Source organism: Telmatherina bonti, assembly GCF_933228915.1.
Source record: "Telmatherina bonti genome assembly, chromosome: 20".
Taxonomy (NCBI): Eukaryota; Metazoa; Chordata; class Actinopteri; order Atheriniformes; family Telmatherinidae; genus Telmatherina; species Telmatherina bonti.
Genome location: NC_136618.1, coordinates 20939563 through 20962933, shown reverse-complemented (window position 1 = coordinate 20962933; position 23371 = coordinate 20939563). Strand labels below are relative to the sequence as shown.

At 40.6% G+C, this 23371-nt stretch overlaps 1 protein-coding gene across 4 annotated transcripts in view; it reads left to right on the top strand.

The window, feature by feature from the left end:
* The window catches only part of asap1b (ArfGAP with SH3 domain, ankyrin repeat and PH domain 1b), a 70050-nt gene that overhangs the window by 27979 nt on the left and 18700 nt on the right, over window positions 1–23371 (top strand). For all 4 annotated transcript variants that reach the window (XM_079259558.1, XM_079259556.1, XM_079259557.1 and 1 more), the window contains exons 4-13: window positions 3233–3307; window positions 3696–3745; window positions 3922–4051; window positions 9877–9962; window positions 11357–11432; window positions 13085–13171; window positions 14053–14153; window positions 14259–14328; window positions 18475–18562; window positions 18791–18839. In XM_079259558.1, the coding sequence (XP_079115684.1) occupies window positions 3233–3307; window positions 3696–3745; window positions 3922–4051; window positions 9877–9962; window positions 11357–11432; window positions 13085–13171; window positions 14053–14153; window positions 14259–14328; window positions 18475–18562; window positions 18791–18839 (812 nt within the window). The remainder of the gene's footprint in view (window positions 1–3232; window positions 3308–3695; window positions 3746–3921; window positions 4052–9876; window positions 9963–11356; window positions 11433–13084; window positions 13172–14052; window positions 14154–14258; window positions 14329–18474; window positions 18563–18790; window positions 18840–23371) is intronic.

The following is a 23371-nucleotide window of genomic DNA, read 5'->3' as shown; positions in this document are numbered from 1 at the left end:
GATTAGGATTAGATTAGGTGAAAGGTGAAGTGTGGGTAGAAACAGACGTCAGTAGAGCTGAATGAGTCTTCCTCATCATTCTCCAACCTTTTTAAAAGTTGCATGAAACTCGCCTACATAGCCAAACTGTCATCGCAGTTGGACAGTAGCGCTGACTGCAGCTAAATCTGCCTGTGAGCCTTGAATTTTTTATTTTTTCCCTCCAGACAGGCTCTTATCTGCATGCGTTGGATTTCCCCTGGCGTTTCTGTTGAATAATGTCCTGTTTGAATCCACTGTGAGTGTTTGTTGTTGTAAGAAAAGCCAGAGCCCACTCTCTTCTTCTCTTCCCATCGCTGACAGCAGAATTAAACTCCATAAATTAACTTGGCAGCAACACGAGCGTCAGGCAGAAACCTACACAAATCATTCACCTGTCAGCACAACCTGCACACATTGTGTGGAAAGTGGCCTTATCTCTTTTCATTACTCACACTTTTTGATGCTTGTCTTTTTTTTTCACTTTGAGTTTTTACACTTCGATAGCTGCACCCTGAGGGCAGCTGGTATGTGCATGTGCGACAAATGAGTATTGATGAATAGAGCGTGTCCTAGATGTCCTACATGTCCAATCAGCTAAAACACAAGGCTTGGACTAACAGATTTGACCTGCTTTCCTGTGTCTTCTTTGCTGTTTATTCATTTCTGAGAATCATGTGGTCAGTGAAAGCAAGGCTAGACCAGGGCAGTTTCCAGGACGGGCTGTTAGAGCACGGAGGCTGATGGCCAGTGAAAGATTGATTCCAATGTTAGCCATATGCAAGACAGGCACTTAAGTAGCACATTAGTGCCCATTAAGCATTGTTTACTTCCTTGACTGCTGCTGTGTGGCTGTGTGGACTTGGCTATCAACAACATGGGCTTAAATGCTTAGTACTGTTGTAAACGACTTTGCTGATCCTAATGGTTAGAGCTGCTGAGCAAAGCCGTGGCAACTGGAGCTGCAGGACATGTCAAGATTTTGCTAATTCTTTCATAGACTTGTCCGGAGTAATCTCTTAATTTGTTCAGATTTGAATAAAGTTGAATTGAATAGTATTTTCCTTTTTTCTCATTTTACCTACAAAAACTGCAGATTTTTCCCCCCTGTGTTCATTCTCTAAACCCCAACCTTTAAAGCTATACCAGTCACTACTTTTAAATGAATAAAAGATCAAACAATGTGTAATGTAGGCTTGCTTGGAGCAGGATAATTACCTGACCCTACAGGTCCCTTCACCTATCTGCAGCAGTTTTTGTTCAGTGCTCCTGTCTCTTATCAATACTCTGATTATGGTTTACACCTTTTAAAGTTAAACAAGAAAAATTTGTCAACCTTAGATCAATGTGACTTTAACTTGTTTTTTAATGCATCAACATGTGTTGCCTCTCTGTTTATTTTACTTAACCACCTCACACACTGACAACTAGATAGCAACACATGAGCAAAAACTAAATACTCACCATCACAAATGTAATTTTGGTCACATCAGAAATGAGTTTAGCTGCAGGATAGAACTCAAACAAAAGAACATTGTGACAGATGGATGTGGAGTTATCTTTGTCTTTGCTGTTGGTTTTTAATGTTTTTGTGTGTGACGCCTGCTTTGCTTGACTCTGTCAGGAAGGATGCTGACGTACGAGTTTAATCATGACAAGAAGACAGTCATGATCCCTTTCCCCTGTACTCTGTGTAGACTATAAATCAAAATGGATTGAAGCTGTGCTTGGCTTCCAGATTAAAACTGTTGAAGCATGTTTATGTACTCCATTCTATTACTTTGGGTGCTGAGTATTACTGCTGCAAATAACAAAACATTAAAAGTGTGATTATCAGTATTATTTAATCAGGGATTTAAACATAAGATCTTACATTATATTATTATCACAGCCTCATAGATGAATCTCAGTTTGCTACCTCAGTCCCACCTTTAGGTGTGGAGAGCATGAAACTAATCCTAATGACTGAAACCCTTGTCTCAGTGTGATTTAACTACTGCTGATTTCCAGCCAGCTACATCTAATTATCTCAGATGTTTAATGGATGGTCTCGCTCTGTGCCTGTTATTAAACAACTGCTGTTATAAGTTAACTGTGTGATAAAAATGGCTACATTTACAAGGGAGTTTTGATTCCTCTTTAATTCCTAAGAAAAGTTAATTCTGCTTTAAACTGATGAAAAATGGCCATGTAAACACCTAATTCCTAATGCAAATGTCTATTTGGAATTGAACTTAATTCCGATGTAAGTGGCTGGTTTATTCACATTTTAATTCCGATCTATTTGATTCCTCTGTCATGTAAACCTTAATTCCACTCTAAGTTAATTCCGGTCGTTCTGCGCATGCTCGTTATCTTGTGCCGTCCCGATGATGAGCGTTGTTTTGCCTCCCGGGTTCGGTAGTTTTCTTCTTAGTCGCTGCTAAAAAGCAAAGTAGTATGTTTGTGTTGAGTTGGTACTTAAAATTATAATCGACATAGTGGCGAACCTGGTACTTATTATTTACTTTTTACAAGTTGAGAGAAGAGGGAAGCGAACTGTTTATTTGCAGTATACGTCATATGTCACCTGTACCCTCTGTCCAATCATAAACCATCCTAACTTGCTCCGAAGAGGAATTAAGTAAAGACGTGTTTCATGTAAACGTTCATTCAGAATGATTATTTTCATGTAAACTCAGAGGAGGATACGTTAATTCTGAATTATTTAATACCAAATGATTTAATTCCAAATTATTAATACCAAATTAAAAAACATCATGTTACTGCAGCCAATATGTCAGTTTTTTGGCTGCAGCTGGTTCCAAAAATTATTTAATATTTATTCATAATTTCATTTTCTGTGTTTTTTTTTTTTTTTTAAAGCCTTAAGTCAAAGATTAAATAGTTCATTCATTGGGGACTTCTTTAAGCTGTGGATTAATACATATTTAGTGCTCAAATGGCTGTCGCTTTGTCTTAGCAGCAGGATTTATACATTAATTTTTTTCATATTCAGCTTGGGAAAGTCAGGGACGGACAAGCTCCATTAGCTTTTTTCCACACAGACGTGTTTTTTTTTCTTTTTTTTAGATAAACTCATTGAGGGGTGTTGTCTCCTCATGGTTTTATTTGACAGTTCCTCAGACATTTACCTATGATGGTGTGTTTTGACATATCGATGATGTTTCCTTTCCTCATTAAAACTGTGTTCCTCCTGTGTTTCTTCTTTCAGCTCCAGAGCCTCAGCCACAATGTGATCTTCACCCTGGACTCGCTGCTGAAGGGGGATTTGAAAGGCGTGAAAGGGGTAAGAGTGAAATGGTGTTTCCCTCTCTGGAATCTTCTGGGAACAGATGCCTTGTCAGCACGTCTCTAAACATTTGTGCCTGCGATAAAGACGGCTACAAATCAGTCGGGGGAATTGGGGAGACCCTACTTTTTAAACTATAAATCTACGAGATGTAAACACTTATTTTGTGTTGTGCTTAAGCCGAGTGGCGAATAACCGGGTCATGAACCTTCGATGTTAGAGGTACGAGAATGGGCGTGGTCACTAGCTGGGCATCCAGGCTGTGAGTTATGAGTGAAATAAGGCATTATCCAGGGTCTCCACTCGTGCTCATACTCTACAAATAACTCTGTCCTCACAGTGACCTCTTTGTAGTTTGCTGAATCTTGTTTCTGTGTCTCTGCAGGACATAAAGAAGCCCTTTGACAAAGCATGGAAGGACTATGAGGCCAAGTTGTAAGTGCAAGATTGCATAATACACTAGTTAGCTTAATTTAGAGTACAAAAGAGGGGATGATGTACTGCAATATTGTGTGAACCCTTCAGGGACATCACAGAAGTTATAGCTCCCAATGCAGAACAACACATTCAATGTAAAACCAAGAGGTGACTTTTCCTCTTTTCTATGTCAGTACAAAGATAGAAAAGGAGAAGCGGGAGCATGCTAAGCAGCATGGGATGATCCGCACCGAGATCACTGGGGCTGAGATTGCAGAGGAGATGGAGAAGGAGAGACGCTTATTTCAACTTCAGATGTGTGAGGTGAGGAATTACACACCTGGTTTTTAACATCTGGATAAAGAAAGGCATGGTAGGATGCGCCTGCATTACCGGATTCTTCTTCAGTTCCACCCCAGTTGCCGTCAGATGTGACAGTACACAGTGATATATGTCCAACATCTTGCTTTGTCAGATGTCAGGACAAGACAAGCTGGACGATAAAGTTTTAAAAAACAGGTGCAGCCAATTCAGCAAAAAAACTGCGTGGTATCAGATTTTAGCAGCCCAGCCATGTCATATAGCTGAATACTAAATATTTATCCAACATAGGACTGAATACTTTACATGAAAATCATAAGTAAAGAAAAAAACCAACACAGATCTAACTCACTTAAACCTGTTTTATAGCTTGATGTGAGACCTCATTTGTGAGTTAAAAATCCACTTAGCAGGTTAAAAGGGCTGTTTTCTCCAATCAAAATTAATAAAGTAAATGTTGTGATGATGATTATGATGATGATGATGATGATTATTATTATTATCATCATCATCAACAAAAACACCAGCTGCTGCCTGGCTTATGTAGATTTAGCAGCATTGACGTAAGTTCTAAGAAAACTGTGTTGATAAAACTGATTGGGTTTCATCATCCAGATGTAGATTATATGTGTCAATATCAGATTGTAATCATATCCATGGAGCATTTTGAGGAGTGATCAGCACACAGAGATGAAGTGAAGTCTTGCATGAAGCATTGATGCTTTTGTCTGTGTGCTAATGCCAGATGCTAATCTACCTGAATCTGTGGCTTATGAATTATAGTTTCACATTTCTGCTGTGTCGAGTCATTGTCATACCACTTTACCTAAAATAGCATTGTTAACCAACAAATTTGGTGTTATATGGGTGAAAAAGGGCTCGGCATCAATACCAGGCCAGTTTAAAGACTATTTAGACTTAGTTTTTAAAATCCTACACTATTTATAGTCTGTATTAGTTGTGTCTATGCTGGATTTAAGCTTGAATTGTTTTTTATAGTCATGCTTTAAGATGTCTGTAGCTTTATTTTGAGACTCTGTGAAATGATGCAGTTCTGTCATCTTTAATTAATCAGAAAAGCACACTTTTAAGTGCTTAATTTGCTTAATAATTTTATTAAATGTGGATAAAAATCCAACCCAAAAAGCTTGACAGAAAAAATCCAATATTTTGGCTTGTACAAAATATTAATCTGTATTCTGAAGTGTTTTTTTTAGCTGTTCCCCTGTCTCTGTGAAGCTTTTTTCACAGTGTGACTGTTGGGCACTAAGTCAGAGCTCTAAGAAATCAGACGGCAAGAATTAAGTGTAAAACAAATGTGAGCTCTCTGTGTGCCCATGAGAATCAGAACAAACTGTTAGAGCTCACTCTGCTTTGCCAAAATCCTCTCTGGTTGTGGGCGGTGACGCCTACGTCTTGTTCACTGTTTTATCCTGGAAGGTTTTTTTGTTTTTCATATTACATAATGAACCATTGCTTTTGGTTGTCTGTCTTATTCACTACAAAACTATCTGCAGTCACTTTGTATCACGTCTTGCTAATCTGCCCTCCTCTCAGTGCTATTCTCCAGTATATTCTAGCCCACATTCTTCAGGTCTGCATGCATGACACAGTTGGATTTAATCCCCAACAACGTTTTCAAATAAGACTTGAAATCGATCATTGTTACACTTGCAGAGTAAAAATGATAGAAACAAAAATTTAGCAGTGTTAGCATCTCTGTGAGGCTGTGAATGAATTTTCACTTTGCTAAACTACTCAGTTTAGCATCTTAGCATGCAAAATGTGTAATAACAATAGTTTTTTAATACATTAACACTAACCAGATTTTAAATAAATTTTACCACAGTTTAAAGCTGAGGTGGGTAATCTTACTCAGAGACTTTTTTTTTCTTTTTACTCTGGGTGAAGTGGTTCCTCGTCCTGATAATAGTCTGTACTTTTTGTAATCATGAACATTAAGAGATATAGTTAGACCCCTCAGTTTACTGTAAATCTGTAAAAAATATGACCAATCGAAACGCTTGGGTTGATTTGAAGTTGTTCATTTCTTATATTTCGTAAGCTTCTTCTCCCGGCTCTCCCCCCTCCCCCTCCCGCAGTGCATACCTGGTAGCCACACCCTGCATATAAACAGCGTGCTAGGATGAAAATACGAAGTAGTGAGAAGGATTTTCCCGACCCGGGTCGGTTTATTTGCCTTCTCCAGCTAAAAAGCCAAAAAAGAGAAAATTGTTGGAAAAGCACCTGGAGAACGCAGATCTCTGCCACAGCCTTTAAAAGTTTCTTGAACCAAGTGGTGATCCGGATCACCACTGAAATTAAATCAGTTCTTCTTTTACAGAATTTCTTCAACAACTCCTGAAAATTTCAATAAAATCCATCCATAACTTTTTCAGTTATCTTGTACAAAAACAGACAGATAAATGCTGGTAAAAACATAACCTCCTTGGCAGAGGTAAGAAAAAAGCCTTGGATCATGCAAGGAGCAAAACCAAAGGGGGAGGAGCCAAGACAGGGTGCTACTTTCACATCTTGCTTGCTCCCCAGCATTACCTACCCCAGCTTTAATATTAGTTCATCATGTTCTATCTAACAATGTTTTTCCTTGTGCTAGCTGGAAAGGTTAAAAGATAGCTTGTATAGTGCTAACAGTAGTTGCTAATCTGCTCCAGAAAAGAAAAACCAGCACAAGTTTGACCTGACAAGTTTTGTTCCACTTGATGGAAAACATGGTTGTCACACAATGCCCACAACTTTAAATGGACAAATGTTAAGAAATACTTTAAAAGAATTGGTAAATGTCATTATGATGTTTTCTGCTTGAAACTTAATCGCATAGCTTTGTCCAAATACTTCACATCTGTTTGTTTCTGTCTTAGACTCTGTTCTCACACAGTTTGTTTAATTTCCATAAAGTCGTTATTCTCCAAACAGCTTTATATTTCTGCAGTCAGTCGACCAGCTTGTGACTGAAAAGTGCTTCATATGGACTGTGTGTCAACTGGTAGTCATTATCAAAAGCATATTAAGATTGATTTTCTAATAAAATTGTAACCCAACAGCTTCAGCTAACAAAGTCATCAGCCACATAAAATAATGTCAACATCTGTACTATAATTTTCTTTGCCTCCACACTTCAGTCAGTCAGAGAAAAAGACAGTGAGAAATCAAATGGCACCATTGAGGGAGAGGTATGCAGATGTTTTTCCTGAAAGTTTCTAGATTTCTTGTGAGCTGATATATATCGACTAAGCAAAGGTGCTGAAATGAAACTAAAAGCTTGAAACTCTTAAGAGAGTAAGTTTTTGTCAGCAGGAGGGCGAAGGGTCTGTCATTTACTGGCCCTCCCACATGACAAACGTGAAATTTGCTGATGCAATTTTAAATTTGCACAAATAGTTGTAAGCTTTTTTTTCCCCCTTTATCATTCACCAACAGATAGTATCAGACTTTTACTTTTAAGACATTTTGTTTCTCATTTCAACAAATTCTTCTGTTTTTTTTTTGTTTTGTTTTTTTTTGCACCATTAGACATTTAGATTTCTTCAAATGGGTTACACCAAATGTAATTTACCTTTTTATAGTTTGTCAGATTAGCTAAAGTGTCATCATCCCAGTACACATCCTCTCCAAATCCTGCTCTTCTAAACTGACTGATGTCTTCTTGTAAATGATGGTAGTAAAACTTATTCTGTTTTAACATACAAGATTTATACATCATCTTTATTTGATTGATTGCTGTATTCACTTGACTGGTTGATTTTTGACTCTACTAAATTCTTCAAGGTAAATCTTTACTTGCAGGATTATGTGCTATATTTACGAACTGTTTGTGTTGTATCATTTGAAACATTCAGTTTTTTTCTATGCAAAGAAATACTGCCTTCAGCACTAAGCATTTAAAGCATTAGGAATGAATATTGTATTTCATTAAGAGGCTGGGTCAGGATCAAGACAAGCTGTAGATTGTAATAAAATTTATCTGCTGGTTCAAAATATACTCCTCTGCATTGTTTTAATAATATCAAAACAAGTCTGAACCAGCTCTTGCAACAGATTTCTTTTCGCATAATTTCAGAAATTTTTCTCAACAGTCACTGCTTTATCCAGCTCCGCAACCCGCCTCCGGTTCCTACTTACGCCAAGAACGACTTATATCTCCCACATCATATTAGCACTGGCTTCCTCTTTTGTTGGCTTCCTCTGTTCCAGATTTGGTTTTAAATTTCTGTTTTGTGCTTCTGCTATTACTTCACGGTAGAGCATGAGCACCCCAGAGCAGTGTAAAAAGGCCTTACTGGTTTTGGCTAATTGTTTTTGAGTCCATCTCTCTAAACCAGCTTGAAGGGTATATTTGTCTGAAAAACTTTCAAAGATAGTAAAACTAGAAGCTAACATGCTTGTTTGCTTGCATGTATGTTCTGTTTCAGACAGTTCAGTATAGGTAAAGAAACCAGATATATCATCAGCCTGCAGCTCATCTGAAACTCAAGTTAAAACAGCTTTTAAAGTTACTGTTGGCTGTATTGCACAAATAATAAAAATAGCAGGTTAGAGTTCAAAGAATTCTTATTTTAGTGAGAAAAATATATTCAATTATCAAATAAATGATTCCCTTGGTTAGCCTAATTTCTGCATTGCTTTTTTTTTATTTTTTTTTTAAATTTCCCTTAATTTTGTAACTTAATTTGTTGAAATGAACTTAGACTAGATGATTTGTGTTACTTGTCCATATTTGAAGTGAAATAATCACACCAGACAATCATAAATCAACAGTCATTAATGCTGGGAACACACTGCTGCTGTTGTTGTGTGCCGCAGTCAGTGGTGCAATCTGTTCATCCCACTTAACCTCGTTTCTCTCCGCTGTGTGCACTCTGGTGCTCTTACACTCTCCCCATGTTGCTCAATCACCAGATTACAGGATGCTCTCACTCTCTCACCCTTTTCATCCTACGCTGCCAGCGGAGGAGTGTGGAAAGGCAGGGCTCAGCAGGCTGCATTATACTCGGCACAGACGCGGCAGCAGCGCAAACGTCGCCACTCATTCACTCAAAAGGGTTCAAGCGTTCACAACACTGAACCCACACAAACCTCAGACAAAATGTGGATAATCTCACGTCCCAAAAGAAAAAAAAAAAAAAAAAAACCCCACTGCGGGGCAGACAAAGGCACACACATGGGCGCGTACACACGTACGTGCACACACAGACAAGTACTCATGTGTATGCTAACTAGCATGTATCCACACATGATCTGAGTAGCAAATGGAAGCTAGTTGTGGCTGTCGGAGGCTTCAGAGAATAGATTAAACCTGACTGCAGAGCTGAATGTAGTCTTTAACTGTGACTCTTTGTATCTGTGCGGACTGGCTCACTGTGGGATTTGGTTAAGATTATCTTTTAGTTGTTCGTTTGGTGGAAGTACTTTCTAAAGCCACTTGTTTTAAATCCTCAGACACCCAGACTGAGCATGCATACTCAAAAACTCCAGCTCCGAAGAGCCTTTTTTCTTTTTTCTTTTTTTTTTTTTTTTTGAGCCACTTTTGAGGCTCCACAAGGCAGCCTCAAAAGTGTTTATCATTCTGGTCCCCACTTGCACAGTGTTGGCTTGCACATCAAAGGCTTCATGAAGCATATGTGCAGTAAGATGTGATTATCATAATGCAAAGGCCTTACCTAATGAGTGTGTGTGGCAAAGTAGGAGCTGTTTCTGTCTGTGTGACTCCACTGCCTAGTTATACCTCATTAAACTCAAAAAATCCTTTTAACACTATCCTCAATTTCAACCCACAGCTGAACTCTGCTTTCCTCTTCTTCTTACAGTACCTGATCAAAGTCAATGAGATCAAGACCAAGAAAGGAGTAGACCTTCTGCAGAACCTGATTAAGTATTACCACGCACAGTGCAAGTAAGTAGCCACCATAAACCCATAACTCAAAATGTACAACTGTCTCCTACTGAGTGCTTCACACCCACTCAGAAATATTTCACCAAAACTTCTTTCCTGCACTTGATGAAGTTTTCCTCCCGTACGATTGGGGGTGTTTGGTTGCATAGCTCTCATAACTCTGTACAGGTTATCATACAGATCCGCTCTGACAGCCGAGGGGTTTGGTGGGTAAATAACGCAGGCGCTCTCTTTGCCAGAACTGCGGCTAGGAGCAGCCCGTGACAGGATGACAGATTTTTCTTTCAGCGTTGCTACGTCCTGTCATAACACTGGGACAAAACAATACACTTCCCTGCTAATCTGTTCAACCTGGGCCTTGACGGATAGAAAGGCTGCAGCGGTGATGGATTAGAAGCATTAGGACACCGGATGGAAAGCTTGAGGAAAGTGTATGAAGAAGGATCCAATTTGCACGCAGCCTGAAGCACTTCAGTTAAGAAACTTACAGATGCAAAACATGGTCTTGTTTGCTATGACTTTAGATCTGTTGTGATTTGTGGTTGTATGAAGCATGAACAGAATATTTATAAGCAGTCACGGTTATGTAGTTTTCTCACTTTGCGTTAATGAGATAATTATGTTTAGTTTGTTTTGAGAGCTTTTAGAGGCTGTTTATTCTTACTTTGACATGATTTACTCTTCCCGGATGTCTGCAGGAAAAGTGGCAAATTAAAGGTTGTCATGACCAATCGTCGGCTCGTCAAGGACTGGATTTCCCATTAGCAAGTCTGAAAAGAAAATGTGTTGCAAAGTGTGCAAAAAGTCAAGGGAGGTGAATCCTTTTCCGTAACTGCAGTATACAAACACTTAAACCGTGTCGTCTGACACTTTGCAAGGTCAGCAGTGCTTTACGAGCACATCTGAGTGGAGTGGGAGGAGAGATGTAGAATCCTCAATGCAGTGATTGAAAGAAAACGAGATGTGGCAGAGAAGGTAATGATTAGAGGAAGAAAGATGTATGTTCCAAGAAGAGGAGAGTGTCGGGCAAGGGGCAGAGAAAGAGAGGAAGGTCATTAGCTGTGATTTGCGGCTGCAGAGCTTCATCGAGGCGTGTACCGCTGACGGATTTGTAATGGATTTCAGGAAGTGCTAAACACCTCTGCAAATCTGCAAAGAGCTGGGCCAGATACAGTTTCAGTGCCAAGAGCGAAAGGTGCCAAAGGTACTAGAAGGAGCTGAGCTATACATTAAAGATAAAACTACCCACATTTCTATCTGTGTGACCTTCATAAAGGCCAAGAGGAGTTCATTGCCATACATGACATCTCTGAGGCAGCCCTTTGCATAAATGACTGCTGTGTGTGTCAGTGAATTATCAACCAGTGTGTTTGTTATGCATCTCTGTTCTCCAGTTTCTTCCAAGATGGCTTGAAGACGGCGGATAAGCTGAAGCAGTACATCGAAAAGCTGGCAGCTGATCTCTACAATGTAAATAGTCATTTTTTAATTTTTCATTTGGTCTTCCCAGTCGGTCATTTAGGTTTTCATTAGAATGACAGATGGACCAAAATATAAAGCTATAAGTTGCCAAAGATTCCACTAATTTTGTTGTTATATCCCCTGTTTATTACATGGATACTGTTATTGATAAATCCAACAAGGATACTTTTGATTAACACTTTCCTTGAGCCAAAAGGAGCTTCCTTGTCTTGTGTTCAGGCTACAACAACCAGTGTCCGTCCAAGATTAAATACACAGTCTGCCTCTTTTCTTCCATGTGTAGCCTGAACCAACTGCAAAATCCACCTTAACATAATGCTGTCGAAGTGCATTGCCTTGACTTACCCACTTTGATATATGTTGTGAAGACTTTTTGAGAGTAGATAAAAGCAACACTGACACTCTCAAAACAAAATAAAAAACACAAGATTTTAAATCTCATTCACAAACTATGGTTTCCAAAAGTCAGCATATTGTTGGCACCTGGACATGCCCTTAAAACAAAAAGTTAAATAGTTTATTTTGTTCAGTAAAAATCTGCTTTTCGGTGTTTGAACATCTGTTGCTCAGGCTGTGAGAAAAAGTCAGGAAAACATAAATCAAAAATGGCTCTCAATTTAAGTTTCTCATGTTGATGACTGGAGCTTAACTTATTACCATCTCAGTGATGCTTGTTGCGTAATAATCTTTATGGACAATGCGACAAACGTTAAAACAAAACAAACAAAAAGTTAGAACAAAAGTCTTGCTATAGCCACTGAACATAGTTTTTTTTTAGTGTGTAATATCTGACCCAGCTGTCGACCAAAAAGAGCAGATTCAGCCTCTCAGGGGAGAAATCCTAAAGTGACGGAGGCTTTCAGGGAGATGGTGAATGGTACTGCAGCATTTTGGAGTATACGAAGAAGCGTACAAGACTCCAAAATACCTTAAAGTAAACAATATGGCATCCTTTCTTAAGTTTATCTTAAATAACCAACTTCATGACATTTTTTATTATTCTATTATTACTATTTTGTAGTATGTTTGCATGCACTGCAAGCCGTCATTAGAATTGGCAAGTAAAGCAAACAGAGCAACCTGTCAGAGGCAGACTGTTTCAGACCTAAACTGACTGAAGTTGGATCAGAATCTCACATATCCAACACTTCGGAAAGAAACAACTAGTCAGAAAAATGATCCTTACAGTGTGGTAATTGCTTCTGACAAATGTAATTTAGCAGATTTATAGCCAACTTAACAGCCTCTGTTAAAGTTGTTAGTGCTCTGTTAAAGTTGATGTATTGCATGTACATATCAGTACATTTATAAGGATGTCTGTCTTTAACTTTTTTTATTTTAATGCTGCAGATATAAAATACTGTTGATTTAAACAATAGCAAAGTCTTTCAAAGTCAGACTTTTGACAGATAAAATGAGCTCAGAAAGTATAACCACATTTATTCTGTGGACAAATCATTTGTTCTATGAAATCAGATCTTGAGGACAGACGGTTCTCACTGGTATTTTCAACAGTTTTTTGTGTTTTTTTAAATAGCTAATTCAACAAAAGCAGTTAAGTAAAAAAGCCATTTATGAATCTGGTAAACTGTGCTAAGCTGTAATTGCATGCAGACACAGCTCGCATCTTCTTTCCGCAGATCAAACAAACTCAGGATGAGGAGAAGAAGCAGCTGACCGCCCTGCGAGATCTGATCAAGTCCTCCCTCCAGCTGGACCAGAAGGAGGTATGTAGGTCACATCCAGCCAAACAGAGCAAAACTTTGGAACAAAAGAAAGAGAGAAGGGCTGCGTCAAGTTAAAAACAGCTTCAAGAGCTTTCATTCACTTTTTTTTTTTTCTTTCCCCCCTCACTAAACACTTCTGCTCACTCTGGCCACTACCAAGTTGGAGTTTGTCTCCTGCAGCACGGAGCGAGTGCCCAGTGCTGTACCATGCTGGTAGCCAGTGTGTGGTAGGCTTTGCTGGTAACCAGTGTTGTGCCTCACTGGCTGCTCAGTGGAGAACCACTCACTGCCTGACCCTTCCTTATACACACAAACACACACACACACACATGCCCTTAAAAGACAACTTGCTCTACTTGTGAGTTCATTTTCACCCCCTCGGTTCACATGTTCACACTCTGTCTCCTTATTTGCATGAAGTAAGTTATACTTTCTGTAGCTGTTCATGTTAGTACAGCAAGCACTACTTTCTGATTGCACACGGTCAGGCAACACACTCTTTCACACCCACCGCCTGAACCTGAGCCAGATCTTTCACACCTCTTCCCTCTATCTCCCCCTTCTGCCTTCTGCTTGTCTGGAATCAAGTCTAGAAGAGTAAGTGCTGCTGCATGTTGAGCATGCTGTGGTTGAAAGTAGAGTGGTTTGGCCCTGTAGGGGTGTTGCAAAGCATGCCTTGTGGAGGTTGTTTCTTTCATTTTTTTTTCCTGTTAGCACTCTCACTTTGTTTTTTGTTTTTTTCTAACAAAAGCCCATTCACAGTGGTGTTGAAGAATAAGTTTGTAGTGTATGTGTCCCTGTTGCACATCTTGATCATGCTGCTTCTCTGCAAATGCTCAGTGTTTGAAGTTATTTTTTTGTGTCTGTGTGGGCACACACAGGACTCGCAGAGTAAGCAGGGAGGGTACAGCATGCATCAGCTGCAGGGAAACAAGGAGTTTGGAAGTGAGAAGAAGGGATACCTACTGAAGAAGAGTGATGGGTAAGCAGCCATTATTTTTTGGGGGGGGTGTCACTTTAATATACAAAGAACGGAGAAAGAAGACTTGACAACCTGTTCAATAATCTTTGGACCCCTCCCTCATAGGCTGAGGAAGGTGTGGCAGAGGAGACAGTGCTCAGTAAAGGGTGGCATCCTCACCATATCTCATGCCACAGTGAGTATAACAGACACACACGCACACACACAGCATCAAATGAACTAACTGACCCACAGGAGTGACTGTGTGGATCAAAAGGGAGAACATTGTGCATGGATGTTGTGTTGGGCCTTTCCAATCTGCAGGCTAGCAGAGTGGAATTGACATAGATGGGTTACCATAGCAACACCCCCCTCCCTTCCATGCCTCCCAATCCCCTCCCCTCCCCCTTGCTGCATGCTGCGCTGCGGTGACTCATCTCAGATGGCGTGTGTGTGTGTGTGTGTGTGTGTGTGTGTATAGCGTATAAGCTGGCACGTTTTTGGCCTTGTCCTCCTCAGCCTTGTGCTGCAGCTGCAGTTCGGTGACGTCTTCTCTCCTCTGCGGGCTCCAGGAGTCCAACTCTGGAGTCATGTCTTCATTTATACTGTCACATTGTCGGCCATTGACTGGTAACCTTCTGCAAAGACTCGAACAAAGAGAGCAACTGAACTGAGTGGCTTAGTATGAACAGGAAATCCAATTGGTGATTTAATAAATTGGAAACATTTGGTTTCAGGGGTATTTTCAGAGATTTAGGAAAATCAAGTCTGACATATGTTGTTGAATAAAACAGTCAAAAATATTGTTGTGTCATCTCTGTGTATGTTAGCAAGACTATTTTAAGATGAATATTACAGCACAAGTGATAATAACTTTATTCAAAGGAATATAGAACTGCAGAAAAAACAGATGCAGTTTAAGAGGAATCTTTAATGCTAACATTAAAAATCATTCATTCATTCATTCATTCATTCATTTTCTGAACCGCTTAATCCAATTCAGGGTCGCGAAGCTGGAGCCTATCCCAGCTGGCTTTGGGCGACAGGCAGGGTACACCCTGGACAGCTCGCCAGTCCATCGCAGACATTAAAAATCAGTTAAAGCTAAATCAACTTATTTTATCAATAGCGCCCTTTATGAGGACAGATAGTGTTTTTTAATTAAATATGTTTTTTTTTTTATATGCTTAATGTAAAACTACAAATAAATAAAGACCAAAGGATTCAAAGAACCCCTGTAAATTGTAACTTCGCCTCAAACCACCAAAAGCATATTCAGAACGTGTGCGAAACAGAGGACATAGTTATGTTAGGAATCTACTACTAAACAGTAAGTTTAGTTCAAACAGGCTTAACCTTTTATTATCTGGCTCATTTTACACATTCTCCATTTCTATGTTTCTGCATTTCTTTTGCTTTTCTTTGTAATAAAAACAATTCACTCTGATACATAGCAACGGACTTCCTACATTCAAGGCATTTAGGGGAAGTTTGAGAAATGTAACACCCACCTGTGGTCTGCATGTGAAATGTTTATAGGTCATTGGTACTATTATTACTATCTATTGGCAAAAATGTATTAGTTTGCTAAAGAGTTTCCGCATTTGAAATACGTTTTAATGTAACAAAACAACGTCCATCTCTCTTGGTGTTCAAGTTGGTAAATCTCTAAACAGAAATTCAGTGTTTTCCTGTCTTGTCTTGTTAAAGAAGAATAAATGCACATCTGCATTTGTATTTTTTTCAAATTTTAGATTAAGAGCTAGGTAGCTTTTATAGCAGGAAGAAAGCTCAACTTATGCAGATACAGTTTGTTGTAATGGAGTCAGCATCATGTTTGCATCAACTTCAGCTTTACATTGGTTTACTGCTAAGTAGTAAATGTTAGCATGCTAGCATGTGGAGCTCGGCTAGTGAAATTGGTAAATATCAGCTGATCATTAGCATGCTGTCACAGCAAGTGTTGCAAATCGCAGCTGAATGCGGATGTGCAGCCTCTGAGATCTGCTAGACACATTATAATCCTTCGGTAATCTGCGTATTATATTTGATGCATTAGCTTTGTCTGACTCCTTTGTGAGGTAATGCCAGTTTAGTAGCTGTGGGTGTAAATGTTTCTGAATGTGTGCTGCTTTTCTTAGGCTCATTGTAAATGTTTGAATTTAAGGTTAGTCACTTATACTGTTGAGGATTGGCAGTGAGTCGTGCTGGACGAGCTGGTGGAGTTGCCAGCTGGAACACAGCAGGGGAAGAGATCCTCATCCATAGTGATGATGACTGATGGTAACCAGAGGCTGTGTAGTTTTATTGCTGTTTTTTTGTTTTTTTTTTAAATTTTCATAAAGCGTGAACATGAGGTGAGGCTTCACTTAGCTGTTGTCTGTCACATCTTCTCTGCTACAGCTCAGAGGAAGGGGGAATCTTGGGGAAAAATAAAATGTTTTCTTTTCTACTGGTGACCAGTGAGCCGGTGACTCAGGCTGACTTTGTGCTAGCCATGCCGAAGCTTCGGATAATTACGTCCTATGAGAGAACAGTTTGCCACCTTTCCAAGTGCTTCAGTTTTTCTCATTCAGCCTTTGTGGCGGCTGAACTCTAGGTGACTCTAGATGACATGGCATGTTGCCAGCAGGCCAGCCCTGCTCCAAAGCTCATCTCAGCCTGTTAGCATTTCATTAGCACATGCCCTGGTCCCTCCTCTGCCCGGACACTGGCACGAGACAACACTCAGTATACGTGTGCCAACTGGGTCCCATTATTACAGCACACAGTCCGGCAAGTTTTTTCAATGGGAGTGTCTCCACATAGAGCTCTTGACAACTGGAACAATAATTATAAAAAGATGGTTTTAAATATCCTTTAAGTGGATTTAAAAGAAAACACCACAGCTGTAATGGCCACGTTTTCAGTAAGAAACAGTGTCATTATAATGATTTCATAAATTATTTGATGAACAATAAAAATTTTTTTTTAAAAAGTACCATAGTTTTTTTTACATTTAATTTTTATTCGATCATTATTATTATATTATTATTATTAATTGTAAGGAGAAAAAGTCTTTTTGTCTTTATCAGCGCTGTGTGCATCCCCTCAGTTAAACTTCTCATTTAAACAGTAGAGTATTTTTGTCTCCTGTTAAAGATTTCTTGGCATTCTTCTGATTGGCCAGCTTGCTGTGGAAGCACGAAGTGTTTGTCAGCTACAGTAAACTGTCTTCACTTTGTATCTTTGCTATAACTTTGGGACGTGACCATATGAAGAAATAATCAAAGCCACCATCAACTAGAACAGTAATTTTAGAATCCAAACTAGAAGCATTCAGGAAGCGCAGACGTCTTCCAAGCCATTGTCTTTTGTTTTTTTGTTTCCCAGTGATAATTGGCATGATTATGGTTGGAAGCTCTAATGGCAACATTATCTCTCCATCGTAAAGAATCCTTTAAAAAAGAAATTGGGTCTAGGCAGTCATCCAGATCATCTCTCAAATCTAATCACTTGTTCCTTCAATTTCTGAGAATTTAGAAAATTATTTTTCGAAAACATCGTTAAAATCCACCCATAACTTTTTGAGTTATGTTGCTAAGAGACAGACAAACATGACTCCCACCTTGGCCTGAAGCCGAAGCTCTTCTACATGTCTAGGTCTTTAAGTTTTGGCCGTTTTTATTAATTCTTATGGTATTACCATAATATTTGTTCATTACTAAGAAGGAAATGTTTTCACTGGTGTTTATCTGTTTGTATTCAAGATAACTCAAAAAGTTATTCACAGATTTTCATGAAATTTTCAGGAGTTGTTGGAAATGTGAAAAGGAAGAACTGATTTCATTTAGGTGGTGATCCGGATCACTGTTTGGATCCAGGAATATTTTTTAGAATTGTGGCCCTTGGTTTTGCGCTCTCAGAGTGCTTTTCTAGTTATATGTCAGAGGGTAAAAAGCAACATAACTCATCTTCATCAAACGTAGATTCAGAAAGTATCATGTCTGTCTTTTTGTCTAGAATTTGAATACATTTGCATTTTAGGTGGGAGATGAGCTGTTTAAAAATATTACGTTGGCATCTGGATGGGGTTTTTTGTATTTGAAATTGAATAAAACTGGAAAGAATGATGATATATATAATATGTATGTGTATATATATATATATATATATATATATGTATGTATATGTATATATATGTATATATATATGAATGTATATGTATATATATATGTATGTATATATATATGTATGTATGTATGTATACACTGTGTGTAATGTGCATTGTTGTAACATATGCTGATATAATCTGTTTGAATTTGTTCACTGCAACCTGTTTTTTTTCTCTTTCTATTTCCAGTCCAACAGGCAGCCAGTCAAACTAAACCTGCTCACCTGTCAGGTGAAGCCAAGTGGTGAGGACAGGAAGTGCTTTGATCTTATTTCTCGTAAGTTTTACAAACATGTTATTAATGTTCGTACAGTTGTACACATGATTTGAGCTCTAAGAAAGCCTGAGGGAAAACAGATCTGTTGCAGAACATGTTTTTTCATATGACCCGACTGACACATGACATGCCTGTATAGTTAACTGTCTAACAGCTCCTGCTTCTAGTATTATGAAATGCAAAATGAAATATTTGCATGCTAAACGTCTGACTCTCCGTTTCCCAAAGATAACCGGACATATCACTTTCAAGCCGAAGATGAACAAGAGTTTGTCATGTGAGTATTTCTAAATACCAACACATTCTGCTTCTTTTCACTTCATTGTAATCCAGATCTGTCATTGTTTTCAAAGGTAAACTACAAACACCAAATGATCTACATATCTGTCTCTTTTCTTCTAAACCCAGAAACAGTTGTAGATATTTGAGCTTTCACGTGCTTGTTTCTTTATTAATGATGTCTCGGTTAGTGATTGCTGTCGTGCTTCAGCATCCTGTGACAAGCAGAGCGCTTGCTAAGAGTTGGTAGCAGTGGGATTTGTGGTCTCTAAAACTTGACGTTACTGCAACCTGAAATAAATTCTTATGAACACTCACTGCATGCTGGCAGGTACACACATAACGCACACTTATGATATCAGAGCAGTCAGTATTTTATATAATAATTGTTTCAACTTGTTTCTGGGACCTTTTTACTGAACTGACATCTTAGTAGTTTAGCATATAATTTAGAGCTGTAGTAGTGAATTGTAAGTAAGATAGCTTTTATTGCTTTAAATGAATTTTTAATGTCCTCATTAGCGATCCAAAACATTGGCTAAATTTCTGTTTACTGTTGTCAGACATGCATATTTGGAATTTTCTTGACATGATGTGAAGGAGCTTAAAGGAGACGTGCAGAAATCATTTTGAGACATTGCATATTTTACTGCACCATTTCCTAACATTTAAAAATGTCAGAATGAGCCCATGTATGTGTTAATTTTCAGTCTCTTGACTGTACTGCTAATGCATCCAGATATATTTGTTAACATTTTAACATATTGTATCGTGCTCCCCGTATGCTTTACGAAAATGTGACTCTGGAATATTTAGAGCGTCCCCTTCTACCTTCTCAAAGTGTTAGTTTTCCAACATTCACAATCGATGTTGTACAGAAAGATCCATTAATTATTACTATGGAAAACTCAGTTAGTCAGCTGTAACTAATGACATGTATCATTTGTTTGAATTTTCTTACACCTTTAATCTACATTTATTTATTACTACACTTTAAATGACAAATGACAAAAGTAACTTTTTTTTTTTACTGGTAGGCAAACATTTAAGAAGGGTCATTAATTAAACTTGTAATTTAATAACACATCAAATATGGACAGACTGGAACCTACATGTTTTAAAAAACTATCTAATTATGATTATAGTTATTTTTTTTCGTTAATTTATTGTGAAAATATTAAAAATCTTGCATACTCCACCTTTAAGGCTTATAATAGCTTTTGTTCAAATCATAGCCCACCTGAATAAAGAAGTTTTATGAATTTCATTTTACCACATTAAAATCTTTATATTTTATGTTTGACCTTATTGGAGTCTTTGTACATGCAAGTAGTTAGATATCACTGTAAAAAAAGAAAAAACTGAGTATGAGTGAAAAGCTAAATATATAGAGGACATTTTAAACATTTTTTTATTAGGCTTTTTTGTACATAACTGGACCAAATAAATAAAAACGGTTTCATTTATAAATTTGCTCCAAGCTAAAATCTTTCATTTGATCCATTAAGATTGGGATCACAATCAAATCAGCTCGACTCACACAAACCTTAACCTGAATATTTTCAGGTTTTCTTGACTAAAACCCTCCACAAACCTACTGAGATAATGGAAACTTTGTCCCAGCCTTGTCAGAGTTGTGTCATTCCTGCTTACTTGAACGCTCTGCTTCCCTGTGTACATGTTGTGCTCTGAGATGCAGCTTGCTTCTGCATCTGTCATGCAATTCTAACTTCAGCAGCAGCTCCTTTTTGGTTTTTTTGGGGTTTTTTTATTATTAAATTCCTGTTGAAATATTTAGCATTTTATGGAGCTGTCTCTTCAATTTACTGGAAGCGTATTATAATGCACAATCCAAACCATCCATCCATCCATCCATCTTCTGCCACTTATCCGGGGTCGGGTCGCGGGGGCAGCAGCCTAAGCAGGGAAGCCCAGACTTCCCTCTCCCCAGCCACATTTGCCAACTCTGCGGGGGGGATCCCGAGGCGTTCCCAGGCCAGCCGAGAGATATAATCCCTCCAGCCTGTCCTGGGTCTTCCCCGGGGTCTCCTCCCAGAGGGACGTGCCTGGAACACCTCACCAGGGAGGCGTCCAGGAGGCATCCTGACCAGATGTCCGAGCCACCTCAACTGGTTCCTCTCGATGCGGAGGAGCAGCGGTTCTCCTCTGAGCCCCTCCCAGATGACCGAGCTCCTCACCCTATCTCTAAGGGTGAGCCCGCCCACCCTGCAGAGGAAACCCATTTCAGCCGCCTGTATACGAGATCTCGTTCTTTCGGTCACGACCCACAGCTCATGACCATAGGTGAGGGTAGGAACGTAGATCGACTGGTAAATCGAGAGCTTCGCCTTCTGGCTCAGCTCCTTCTTCACCACGACAGACCGGCGCAGAGCCCGCATTACTGCAGACGCCGCACCGATCCGTCTGTCGATCTCGTGCTCCATCCTTCCCTCACTCGTAAACAAGACCCCGAGATATTTAAACTGTTCCACTTGAGGCAAGACCTCACTCCCGACCCGGAGAGGACAATCCATCCTATTCCGGCTGAGGACCATGGTCTCAGATTTGGAGGTGCTGATTCTCATCCCAGCCGCTTCACACTCGGCCGCGAATCGCTCAAGCAAGAGCTGGAGATCACGACCAGATGAGAGCCAACAGAACTACGTCATCCGCATAAAGCAGAGACTCAATCCTGAGGCCACCAAGTCGGATCCCCTCAACACCTCGGCTGCGCCTAGAAATTCTGTCCATACAAGTTATGAACAGAATCGGTGATAAAGGGCAGCCTTGGCGGAGTCCAACCCTCACCGGAAACGAATCCGACTTACTACCGGCAATGCGGACCAAGCTCTGACACCTGTCGTACAGGGACCGGGTAGCTCGTACAAGGGGGTCTGGGACCCCACACTCCTGGAGTACCCCCCACAGTAGCCCCCGGGGGACACGGTCGAATGCCTTCTCCAGGTCCACAAAACACATGTACACTGGTTGGGCAAACTCCCATGCCCCCTCCAGGACCCCAAAGAGGGTATAGAGCTGGTCCACTGTTCCGCGACCAGGACGAAAACCACACTGCTCCTCCTCAGTCCGGGATTCGACTATCCGGCGGACCCTCCTCTCCAGGACCCCTGAATAGACCTTACCAGGGAGGCTGAGGAGTGTGATTCCCCTGTAATTGGAACACACCCTCCGGTCCCCCTTCTTAAAAAGGGGGACCACCACCCCAGTCTGCCAATCCAGCGGTACTGCCCCCGATGTCCACGCGATGCTGCACAGGCGTGTCAGTCAGGACAGCCCCACAGCATCCAGAGCCTTAAGGAACTCCGGGCAGATTTCATCCACCCCCGGGGCCTTGCCGTCAAGGAGCTTTTTGACCACCTCAGCGACTTCAGCCCCAGAGATAGGAGAGTCCACCTCTGAGTCCACCAGCTCTGCTTCCTCATCGGAAGACGTGTTGGTAGGATTGAGGAGGTCTTGGAAGTATTCCTTCCACCGACCCACTACGTCCCGAGTTGAGGTCAGCAGCTCCCCACTTCCACTGTACACAGTATTGATGGAGCACTGCTTCCCCCTCCTGAGCCGCCGGATGGTGGACCAGAATCTCCTCGAAGCCATCCGGAAGTCTTTCTGCATGGCCTCGCCAAACTCCTCCCATGCCCGAGTTTTTGCCTCGGCAACAGCCGAAGCCGCATGCCGCTTAGCCCGCCGGTACCCATCAGCTGCCTCCAGAGTCCCACAGGCCAAGAAGGCCCGATAGGACTCCTTCTTCAGCTTGACGGCATCCCTCACTGCTGGTGTCCACCAACGAGTCCTGGGATTACCGCCACGACAGGCACCAACGACCTTACAGCCACAGCTCCGGCCGGCCGCCTCAGCAATAGAGGCACGGAACACAGCCCATTCGGACTCAATGTCCCCCGCCTCCCTCGGGACATGTTCGAAGGTCTGCTGAAGGTGGGAGTTGAAGCTCGCTCTGACAGGGGACTCAGCCAGACGTTCCCAGCAGACCCTCACAACACGTTTGGGCCTGCCAGCTCTGACCGGCTTCCTCCCCAACCATCTGAGCCAACTCACCACCAGGTGGTGATCAGTTGACAGCTCCGCCCCCCTCTTCACCCGAGTGTCCAAGGCATGTGGCCGCAGGTCCGACGATACGACTAAAAAATCGATCATCGAACTGCGGCCCAGGGAATCCTGATGCCAGGTGTACATATGGACACTCTTATGTTGGAACATGGTGTTCGTTATGGACAATCCATGACGAGCACAGAAGTCCAATAACAAAACACCATTTGGGTTCAGAGGTTGGGGACCATGCCTCCCAATCACTCCCCTCCAGGTCTCACTGTCATTGCCCACGTGAGCATTGAAGTCCCCCAGCAGAACAATGGAGTCCCCAGATGGAGCACCCTCCAGCACTCCCTCCAAGGACTCCAGAAAGGGTGGGTACTCTGAACTGCTGTTCGGCACATAAGCACAGACAACAGTCAGGACCCGTCCCCCCACCCGGAGGCGGAGGGAAACTACCCT